Source organism: Lampris incognitus, chromosome 1 (assembly GCF_029633865.1).
Source record: "Lampris incognitus isolate fLamInc1 chromosome 1, fLamInc1.hap2, whole genome shotgun sequence".
NCBI classification, from domain to species: Eukaryota; Metazoa; Chordata; class Actinopteri; order Lampriformes; family Lampridae; genus Lampris; species Lampris incognitus.
In genome coordinates this window covers 144,832,814-144,844,441 of record NC_079211.1, presented here as the reverse complement: position 1 = coordinate 144,844,441, position 11,628 = coordinate 144,832,814, and the positions used below count along the sequence as shown (strand labels likewise).

Here is an 11,628-nt window from a genome sequence, read left to right as displayed (position 1 = left end):
AGGCAACTTTTGTAGCATGAGATGGGTCGAGATTTGAAAAAAAAAACCCAAAAGGAAATAAACCCCACGTTGCATTATCTTCAATGCAATTTGCATAAATAGAACACGGACCGTGTCTTTTGACGCACTCTGATCACAGTCTTGTTTAAGTAAAGGGCTGTACAAGTATTTTTGCGTTGGGGGGGGGGGGGCGGGGAGGGGGTGTTAGCGCACATAGAGTCAGCTCACACACATGTGGGAGGAGGCCGTGTAGGCTCATACTTTGTACTGTGCCCTTTGAAGGATGGGTGAGGTTTCATGTAAGGCCCGCTGCTGGTGAACACACTGGCGGCCTTCCTCCTCGTCCTCTTCTTCAGCTTCCTGCTGAAGACATTCTGCCACGACTGCAGCGTCTTTGAGGTCCAGATCCACATGCCGCTGGTGATGCCCACCACCAGCAGCATGAAGATCTTCACCATAAAGATCTCAACGGCGGGGATAGAGCTCTTCATAACACACTCCTCCGGCTCCGGCCCGCTGCCGTCTACACACTTCTGCTCCCCTGCCAGGATCCTCCAGTAGTCCATGTTGAGCCGCTCATAGAAATAGCAAGCGATGACGCAGGTGGCTGGGACAGTGTAGAGGACAGAGAAGACCCCGATGCGGACCATCAGCTTCTCGAGCTTGTCTGTGTTCTCCCCCTCAGTCTTCATGATTTTACGGATGTGGAAGAGGGCCACGAAGCCCGAGAGTAGGAAAGATGTACCGATGATGAGGTAGCAGGAGAGAGGGATGAGCACAAAGCCCGTGAGAGCTTTGACGTCCATGCTGCCCACATAGCAGACACCCGTCAGCTCGTCTCCCGCCACCTTCCTCATAACAAGGATCATGATGGTCTTCACAGCGGGGATGGCCCAGGCTGCCAGGTGGAAGTAGCTGCTGTTGGCCTCGATGGCCTCATGGCCCCACTTCTTCCCTGCAGCTAGGAACCATGTGAGGGTCAGAATGACCCACCAGAGGGAGCTGGCCATGCCAAAGTAGTACAGAATGAGGAACACAATGGTGCAGCCTGTGCTCTCCAGACCCTCCTGGATGATGTACTGAACCCCACTGTCTCTGTCACAGGCAATTCTGTCAGCTCCCACAAAGAGCCGGATGAGGTAGCCCACAGAATAAACACAGTAGGACATGGAGAGGAAGATGATGGGCCTCTCCGGGTACTTGAAGCGCTGCGGATCAATGAGGAACGTGAGCACGGTGAAGGCGCTTGAGACGAAGCACAGGATGGACCAGATGGCCATCCACACCAGAGAAAACTGCTTGTCTCCCTGGCTCCAGTAGACATCCACTTTGGGGTAGCATTTGGGGGCACAAGACTCACTCTTCTCCACAAAGTGGAACTTGCCCGGGTTGCTGCATGTCCCCTTGCTGCTGCTGTCCCTGAGCTGCAGGTCCTGTCCGCCGAGGGGACGCTGTAGCCTGAAATCGGGAGGCTGGGTGTGGGAGACTTTGGGAGGCTCATCTGAGCCATTGTTCGGGGCCTCCATGCAGAGGTTGTTAGGGTCATTTTTGGTTGGTAGTCTGGAGCAGTCCAGGGAATCTGGCCAGGGGAAGTTGAACTGTTCCAAGATAGGGGAGCACTTGAGCTTGACCTGCTCACACGATCACTCTGCAGGCTGGAATGGGGGTGGACACACTGCTCCGTGCACATGGGAGCATACAGCGAACACAGAAAAAATTTAAGATGACTGTGGCATCCAAACTCTATCAACGGGGCAAACTCGTGCAGCTTAATGGCGGCCTCCTTCTGGTCCTCATGGCCCATCAGATTGGGCATGCGAGTCATATTGTAGCCAATGTCTTTACACAGGGGGATGTTGATGTGTTGACATGTCCCCTCGCCTGACCTGTCGGGGTCTACTGAGCTGATGGCCAAGCCCCCACCACTTAAAAAGACAAGCAGCATGTAGATTAGGCTCAGCTTGGCAGTTGAAAACATTCTAGCCTCTTTGATCCCTCTTGGCACGAACAAAAGTTGAACAGTTAACTTTAGGACGAAGCCGAAGCAGCTTTCATCGAGCACTGGACCGGGATAAACCCGGGCAATGTTTGATTAGGGGGGAGGGGGGGGGTCAGAACGGTGAGTAAAAAATTAAAAAAAAACAACAAACAAAAAAACTTACAAAACTGTCTGTTGGGAGACCATCGTTTCTCTTTTTAGGTGTTAATGATATAACTGAAAAAGAACTCCAGAAATACGTCCCAACACGTGATCTTGCAGGAAATAGCTCGCGCTTAGGTCCATGCTTAGAATGTATATATATTAAAAAAAAAAACCCCCGCTTCAGTTCGCTGCCGGATCCCAGCTTCAGCCTCTCTTATACAGCCTGCCACTTGGACTTTGCAGAGGTCGCGTTCTCCAGTCGGCTCCCAACTTGTTGCCCAAAGCGTGCCGGAGGACCGTCCTGCTCTGTCATGATGCTTTCCGGACACTGGTTCGTGTAACCCTCAACTGTCCGGCCAACAGCAGTCGTAGCGCGTTATAACTTGTAACGCGCGCGCGCGTGCAACAAAATAATTCGGCTCCGACGTCTCGCGTCCGCTGGGCTGCACGATGGTCCCGTCAGACGCGCACAAGCCGGTCTGCAGCAGCAAGAAAGAAGGAAATAAGCGAAATTATACAAAATCCAGGAGCGCGTCCTCCCTCCGTCCGTCCCTCCGGGAGTGCGCGCAAGGCAGCGTCTCCTCGCGTCCGGCGGCAGCGCTGGTGTGAGCCCGCTGGCTGCCTGGGTGCTGGTGCGACCTGCCAAGAGATCCGCCTTCACAGACAGCTGCTTTGCATAAGAAAGGCGATGCCGACGCGCCGATGCCTTTTCACAGCGGCGCGGAGCGGCTCGTCGGCCAATCGTCGCGCCATTTCCCCGAGCCCACGGCGAACTGCGCGTTCGGCGTCGCCGTGCGCTCTGCCAGTACACACTTAGAATCGCAGGACGATGTTTTCTTGTTCTTTTCTAAAACTCTTCTTTTATTAATTTTCAGCGCAGCTTCGCGCGCTCCGGATCGCGCGCCGGACGGCTGCGTCCGCGCTCTCAACTCACTTTTCTTTTTCTTTTTCTTTTGTCCGTCTATCTGAGGGACGATCGGGATGAGCTTTTTTTTTAAACGTTCCTCTCTTGTGAATTAACATAAATTGTGTTACCACAGCCGGTGCGTTAAAATACAGCTTGAGTCCGCGCACGCGCACATCCATGGGATTATGGGTACACAGATATGGGCGACGTCTAAGCGGGGCATTTTGTTAAGAGGGTCTATCAACCCCTACCCAAAGTAGGCTTCATTCATTCACTCGCTCATCCATCATCCAAACCCCGCCTGTCCTGCTCTCAGGGTGGCGGGGATGCTGCGGCCTATCCCAGCAGTCACTGGGCCGCAGGCGGGGAGACACCCTGGACAGGCCGCCAGACCATCACGGCGCTAAATAGAGTGTGAGACAGGGTAGCTGAGAGCTGTGGCCTACACACCCTCTCTCTTAAGGCCGTGCGGGCCACCATTCATAACGCAGGACCTTTCATCAGGCAGCGTCGGCCGTGATGAGAATTATGGCCGACACACTGCCACAGTACACTCAGCGAAGTAGGCTTATAGGCAAGATATGGACTTTTACCTATGCTTCGTGTGATGCAGACAGTTCTTCATGATGGCTCTGCTGGTGAGGATTGACAGGTTGGAAGTTGGAAGTGATGGAGGTGGTGTGGGTGATGCTGGTACGGCTGAATGATACCGGAAACACACATTACAATACACAACAGTGCAATATTACAACAAAACACTGCAATAGTTTTGTTTTTTTTTGGTGATATGTCAGAGAAAAACAGGAGTCACAGAATTTCACCAGATATATTCAGCTTTTAACTTCAATAGCTCAATTTGGAAAGAGGAGTCTATCTATCGGGATAGCAATGACCAGGATGATTTTATCAAGGCGGGAATAAGAAAGTTGTTCAAAACTCTGGTTGAGTCAACCTGAGTTGAACCATCCATCCATCCATTATCTGAACCGCTTATCCTGCTCTCAAGGTCGCGGGGATGCTGGGGCCTATTCCAGCAGTCAGTGGGCGGCAGGTGGGCAGACACCCTGGACAGACCATCACAGGGCAGGCATACATACACACACACATTCATACCTAGGGGACAATTTAGTACGGCCGATTCTTCTGACCTACATGTCTTTGGACTGTGGGAGGAAACCGGAGCCCCCAGAGAAAACCCACGCAGACACGGGGAGAACATGCAAACTCCACACAGAGGACGACCTGGGACGATCCACCGAGGTTGGATTACCCCGGGGCTCGAACCCAGGATCTTTTTTCTGTGAGGCCACCGCGCTAACCACTGCACCACCGTGCTGCCCTGAGATGAACCACTGTATGCAATTAATACTCGCCCATCAATCCAGGCTGTCTAAGAAGGATTCAGATTCAGAAGAGGCCTCATATCACCGTCCTTAATTAGAAATATTGTGATTGCTCATTCTCTGTGCACACACAGCGTGCATGACCACTAACCAAGAAATCATTAAATCATAAATACTACACCGTTTATCTTCCAGATCAGTCATGAAAAGATGCAAACGTTGTTAGTTCTATCAAACGGTAAAAAACGTCTTAGCAGAACATGACTGAACCGGCCCAATTTACCTTACAATACACATATCCTGTTCCGCCCTAGGTGCGGAGGAGTGTGCTCTTGTCACAGCAATAGACCACAGCAATAGACCACCGGAACACTTCCGGGTACCTTGACAACAGGACACCAGGAGAGGGGGATAGCCGTAGCTACGCAGCCCAAAAGTTGCTGTGTGGTGGACTGTACTGTTAACAAGATAAACAACCCAAATATTCGTTTTTTTGTGTTGCCTAAAAGGCAGAAGGGGGGGAGAAAAACGATTGAAATGGCTCCAGGCGATCAGAAGGAGAGACAAGGATGGACAACTTTGGGATCCTGACAGCAAACATGTATACGTCTGCGGTCTGCACTTCATCACTGGTAACGTTAGCTAGTTTAACTAGCTAACAATAGGTTACGTCTATTCTCCATTTCATAATCACCAAAATGTCAAGAGCCGGTGGCTATGTAGAATTCCACAGTTAGCTAAACCTGTCTGAATGGGATCACATTCTTCAAACCCACATGTATTTTTATCCATTAAACATCATAACATGGTCCCCCCCCCCCTGAATATTTGGTCACATGCTCAATTTTGTTTATCTTTCCTAGAAACAAGGGGTCACTACCCCGGTCTCCCTTACCCAGTTAAAATGCAAACAGTGTTATCACATTATTGTTGTCATCCTTATTGAGTAGTATATCATGCATCATTGTATGCAGTCATGTGGAATCCAGTAAAAAGTAATAATTGAATAAAATGCAAACATTTGTTGAAAATGTAGCCTAGTTCCTATGTCTTTTCCCCATGGCTGCTCTAGGTCATGATGTCTGATTTGCCTTTTATCAAATCAGGGTGTAATGCAAAGGACCCCACGCACCCGGACTACTGCCCCTTGAAAGGACACTGGCCACCGATACTGCGAATTTTGCGCAAATATCGGTTCTTGTCCGCAGCAGCCAACGTAGCGACATGGTTAGCCATTTAAACCGTGTTCAAACTTGCCGGCTTCCATCCCCCTCTAGCGCCCCCCCGCTCGAACGTTCGAACGCGGAAGTGCAGTGGTCTACTAGAAGTCCGCTAAGGATCTTCTTCTTCGCCTTGTTAAAACAGCCGATACGATACCGCTCCCACACGCTTACTGACACCTATCGGCGTAGTACCTCTCCGCTAGATGAGTCGCTGATGAGGCATCCGGTGTATGGCGAAGCCGTTGGGTGAACAAAAACGATTCATTCGGTTTGTCACGGGCCCAAAAAAACACGAAACTTTGACGTCGCTTAATCCTTTGTCCATTTTCAGAGCTTTCCATCCTGATAAGGACACACCAATAGTCCCGTTTACCGCCATCGTTGGGGCAGAGGCTAGTTCCCATCGATGCAGACAACGGTCAACTGAGCATGCGCAAGTACTCGTCGCCTCCGTTGTTTGGGTAGGTTAAGGTTAGGGCGGGGTTAGGGTTAAAGTTAGCCAATCAGACGCAGAGTAGGGGCGGGTCTTCCTAGAATCATAGCGCCTGGACGCTACGCGGGGCGTGTGGAGGCATGGTAGAGGCGTTTCGTGCATGCTCAGTTGACCGTTCTCTACTCCATTTCCGTTCTTCGCATCGATGGGAACTAGCCTCCACCCCATCGTTGGTCGCTCTTCTCTCGGCCTATTTTTTTCTTCCGTAAAAAGCAGCAGCTTTAGCCAATGAGCACAAAGCTCAGCTTCTTCTTCGGCGGCGACGAACCCCTTCTGGTCACATGGTCTGAACATGGCGGCGAACCCAGCGGCCTCCGCCCGCGCTACGTTGGATAAAATAGTCTATTTTCGCTTTTTCTAAATCTACGGAGCGTTAGATAAAACACATTTGATAAATACTGTAACGTACACGGATAAGTAGACTTGGCTAACGAGTCGGACCCTTTAGCGTGGTGTGGAAGCCACGGGTTCGCATCCCGGCTGTGACGGTCGATCGGGCTGCCCCCCCCCCCGATTTCACTACAATATATAATCTTTTTTTTAAATATATCGATTTTTTTGGCCAAACCAATTAGTGTCCATTTAAAATTGAGGTGAAGTGCATAATAATAGAGTATGAATTCTGGTGTTGGAAAATAGCAACAATTTTAAAACTGGCATACAATATTTACATACCTACAGTGGTGGAGGAAGTATTCAGAGCTTTTACTTAAGTAAAAGTAGCAATCCCGCAGTGTGAAAATACTTTGTTACAAGTAAAAGTACTGCATTCAAAATCTTAAGTAAAAGTACAAAAGTATTGGCATCAAAATATATTTAAAGTGGCAAAAGTAAAAGTACTCATGTGAAATGGACTATTTCAGAATCATTATTGGACTATAATTATTGCTGTATTAATGTGTTCATCACTTTAATGTTGCAGCTGGTAAAGGTGGAGCTAATTTTTATTACTCTATATACTGCTGGGTAGCTTAGCCTATAAAATATATTACAATCTATTAGTTGATTTATAATTTGTATGAATAATATAAATTTGCAAAGTAACTAGTAACTAAAGCTGTCAAATAAATGTAGTGGAGTAAAAACAAAGAGCAATATTTCCCTTCTGAAATGTAGTGGCGTAGAAGTATAAAGTAGCATAAAATGGAAATACTGAAGTAAAGTACAAGTAGTTCAGAATTGTACGTAAGTATAGTTCTTGAGTAAATGTACTTAGTTACATTCCAGCACTCTATACCAACATGAAGACGCCACATTAATGACCCAGGGACTCAATTCAAAGGGCTCAAAGATTGATTCAGCATGCACTTTTTGGTGACTTTAAGATCAACAATGGTGCTTTTAGTTTTTTTTTATAGTTTTATAGTTTTCTGTAGTTTTGTTCTAAAACCCATAAAAATCACCAATAAATCACTTAAAATTGGAAGAATCCACTCTCAAACAAAACTCACATGATTCATCCTGATTATCTGAGTTTCATATTGTCATATTATTTCTTCCCCTAACGCTACAGGCCTGAGGATGTTGGAAGTAATCTTTGATTTGATCATAAGATACTGCTGTGGAGCCTTTCTACAATAAAGCAAAGTCAGCCTTGGAGCTATTGTGCGGCTGTTGAGCCTCCTAATGAGACTTCCATTGGCCATTTATTGAATAAAGCAAGACTGTTGATTATTATTTTCACTCTAAATAAAAGTCTTTTGTATGTGTTTTCTTTTATCGCCCTCTGCAATTTCATGAGACAAGAACTGCACGAGAAAAGAAAGAAAAATAACCAAATTCTGTAAAAAGGGACAGGAAAACAAAAAACAACCGAAAACAAAAACAAAACCACGTCACTACATTATATAATGAAAACCAAAAACGAGAACAGATAACTGCATTGTTTTCAGTGGGGGTAAGTGCTCCGTCCTTGCATCATGCTATGTCAGAGCTGTCTTTCGGGGCAGGATGGCAGGCCTGCCAGGGAGAGGAGCAGGTTATCCTCCGCTGTGTGCAATCCTCCCCCCCCCCACCCCCCCCAGAGCCAACTCACATTACCTTGTAAAAGTTTGTGGTTGCAAGATTTATACTCTGGCCTGGTCATGGGCTTCATCAAGGGTGAAATCCGGATCACAAGTAAACAGGGGTGCTTTTAGCCCATTTTTACAAGAGACACCGAAGTGCTTTTAGGAGTATTACAGAAATGTGTTCAGGCAAGATGAGAAACCCGGCACCAGCGTGCCTAAACGGTTTAGCACGGCATATCTCACTGGTGACATTTCAGCTGTCGGTGTTCCGCGCGTGGAGCATGGGCATAAATATAGGATATGAGCGCACTTCTGAACACGCCGCACTGCACAATACTCGCCCTCTGACGCCGTGCACACGGTGCCCAGTTTCAGCTCCGTTTGACTCGTACGTGGAGGGTTTCCAGGCTGGATCCTTCCCAACGCAGGCCTCGTAAATACGCCTCCCGTATAAGCGCTCCGTTTCCCCCCCAAAACGCGCTATGCAGACCCTCGGGGGGGGGGGGGGTCACTGATTTGAAAGCGATGGTGCTCAGAAAGCTCCACACCCCAACAACCGCTGCATGCGAGCTTTCGGCCCATGGCAGAAATAATTTCGCGTTAAGTTGTTGCTTTTTTTGGCCGTAACAAGGCGTGAGTTTGTGTTTTGTTTTTTTAAATTGGCAGACATCAGTTTGGGAACAATCTTGTCCTCGTGAGCGAATGGTTTTAGCCCTTTCTTTATATACATTCCCACTCCTGACAAAGCCAGAGACAACAGCTGACATGGCTGCCCTGCGCCGGCTGTGCCGCCCTCTCTACGAGGCCTTTATTGTGCGGCTGACGTGTCGGAGCCGCGCAAAAAGGACGACAGCTCCTAATACGGGGAAGGGTAATGTAATATCAACGCGTTCCCGGGGCCGAGGCAGGCCTGCTCCCCCGTTAACTGATCATCCCGGCTTTCAGGAAAACCCTGTCTGGCGCATTTTAAAAGCAAATACCCGCCCTTATTATCGCCGCCTTTGGTGTAATGAAACCTACAAGATAATATTATCACATAGCTTAACAAGGAGACACAGTCTACTGGTTTGTTGTAATTCATCGCCTTTGTTCCGGCTCCCTCTCTACCGTCTTCTCTCCCTCTCTCGCCCCTTTCATGATTGTTTTGCCGGTCATGATGATATCGCTTTGAAAGCGAGAAGAAAAGGGGGGAATAATCAAGCCCCGTTCACTCTTTAGCGTTCGCAGCCTCTGCAGATACTACGGTGTCTTTTATGATTGTTCTCTCGCCGTACCCGCCCACACCTTTTCATGTGTGCACGCTGGCGTAGCGGTTCATGCCTGCAAAATCACACACACACACACACACACACACACACAAACAAACACACAAGCACAAACGAAACACACGTGCACACACAGGAGCATTCACACTCGCTTATTTTATCTCATCTCTGCAACCACAACAGCGTGATGAGGCAGGCAAGTGCGGCTGCATCTCTGAGAAATCAGCAACTGTGAGATAATTCTGTAACTAATAAAGTGAAGGGGGGGGGCCCTTTGATGGCTGCAGCTGAAAAGATATTTTATTTTTTTTTGTGTGTGTGGGATTTGAGATGTGTGATTCTATGGAGCGGGCTGGCTCCCCCGCTGTTAGGCTCTGGCTGGAAGCTGGCCCCCCTCCGGCTAATGTTATGGAGAATCGCAGGAATTTTATGGCTGTCTTTTCCCTCAGCCCTCTTTTTTCTTTTGTTCCCCTTTGAAGAATGACTTTAGACATTTTATTTACATATTTAACCACGGATGAAAGAAGTGGAGGGTGAAGAGGGAAAGCTCCTCGGGTCCCTTTGGAGAATTCCGATCAGTTAAAATGAAGTTGGGAGTTAATGTTATTTTCCGTCGGTGCAGCCGGAGAAGCGAGAGGGGCACCGGGTGACGGTGACACTTCCGAGCCCCCACGCTATCGTTCATCTGGAGAGGAGGGGGGGGGGTATATTTTACCCACCCCAAAAAAAAAAAAAAAATCTATCTTAATTTTTGGCAGATTATTTGTATTCTGCCCCCCAACATGTGAGGTATGCCATGGGAGGGGTGGGGTGGGGTGGTGGGGGTGAGGGTTGCCCGGGTGGGGGTGGGGGGGGGGGGGGCGTCAGACATGTTTGGCATTGTCGCCTGCATTGAAAAGGCATGTTGATTAAACGTACGGGTGGGGAAAGGCTATAATCTTCTTAACCAAGGCCCTCCTCTTCTCTTTCAGCGGCCACAATGAGAAGCAACAACACACTCTGTCGGAGGTGAGGCTATTTGTTCGCCGGACCGACACATTGTCCGGACATCCTGTCCCCCCCCCCCCTACTCCTCCCGATCGCCCCGCGTTTAACGTTTAGCTCGGGATGATCCTAATTATCAGCTATTAATCTGTTATTTTTGCCCCCCCCCGTGCTCTTTTTTTTGTGCCACCGGGTCTCGCGGAGCCCCTCCCCCTTCACGTTCGCCCGCACGAAAAGCCCGCGAGAAGTACGCACCGGAAGTTACCACGCCCGGCGTCCGCAGCCGGATATGATGGGTAGACGAGCCCGGTACGCGGCGGACCGCCCGTTTGAAGATGGCGGGAGAGTGATACGAGAGACAACGGAGAGGGCGGGACGACGAAGCGGGATTTCCGCTATGACGTCGTGGCAATTTACACCCGAGCGTTCACCCCATTACGTCCTTACGTCCACCTCCCCGAAATCCTAGACGCACGTCGAGGCGACGTAGCCCGAGCGCGGCAGCGTTGGTTGTGATTGGTCCACTAACCACATCCGGCGGAGGCCGCTTTTCCGGTTTCTGCTCGAGAAACGCCGCCATTTTTAACCGTCTTCGAGTCCGCCGGTTGGTTTCGTAGCACCTCGTTTGAGTTGTATTCGGTGTGTCGAGTTTTATCTCCTGCATTTGTAGCGCGTCCTTTCATTCGGCTGTCAAGTCGATAGGAGGAAGTTCGCAAGCACGCCAACCTGTGCGAGGTGTCCGCGGGAAGTTACGAGGACCTTCGGATGTGCGCCAACTGGCGGGAGCGGATCTCTCGGAACACCGGGTTGTCGGTCGACGAACGCAGGCTGAAGTGGAAGAATCTGAGGGACCGGTTCGCACGTGTGGAAAAAAAATCAATGGCGACAAGCAGCGGTGATGCAGGCGGCAAGAAAGTCGCTCTAATTTACCGTAATGCTCTCCTGGATGGGACCGCATATCAAAGAGTCTCGGTAGGTCGGTAAGTCTTTACAAAAAAAAACAACACAGCGCCCTCTACCGGTGTGGCGTTGAATTGCATCCCGACGCGTAAACCCCACGCAGAACCATCCAAGCAATGGCGTGGTTCTTACGTGGCCATTACGTGATCACCACGGACGACCACAACACAAGCTTTAGTCGGCCGGCATCGATGCCGCGACTGCCGTTCCCTGGCCCCTTCTGAAAAGGCGCGGCGCTGTAATAAGAGCATCAGTTCTGGCAAAGGGGTCGGGCGTTTTGAGGAAACGCATATGAATCCAG

General features: G+C 49.4%; 2 protein-coding genes across 2 annotated transcripts in view; one reads left to right on the top strand and one right to left on the bottom strand.

Annotated features, from left to right (window-relative positions):
• Positions 1–224: 224 nt before the first annotated feature.
• On the bottom strand, positions 225–1,987 carry fzd10 (frizzled class receptor 10). The gene is given in 3 exon segments (XM_056286280.1): positions 225–1,640; positions 1,642–1,674; positions 1,676–1,987. Coding segments are annotated over 3 exon segments (1,752 nt in total). The 5' UTR covers positions 1,979–1,987.
• A 1,689-nt stretch (positions 1,988–3,676) lies between these two features.
• The window catches only part of LOC130112683 (transmembrane protein 132D), a 96,212-nt gene continuing 88,260 nt past the window's right edge, over positions 3,677–11,628 (top strand). Inside the window, exon 1 of the mRNA XM_056280149.1 lies at positions 3,677–3,743. Coding sequence (XP_056136124.1) covers positions 3,677–3,743 — 67 coding nt within the window. The remainder of the gene's footprint in view (positions 3,744–11,628) is intronic.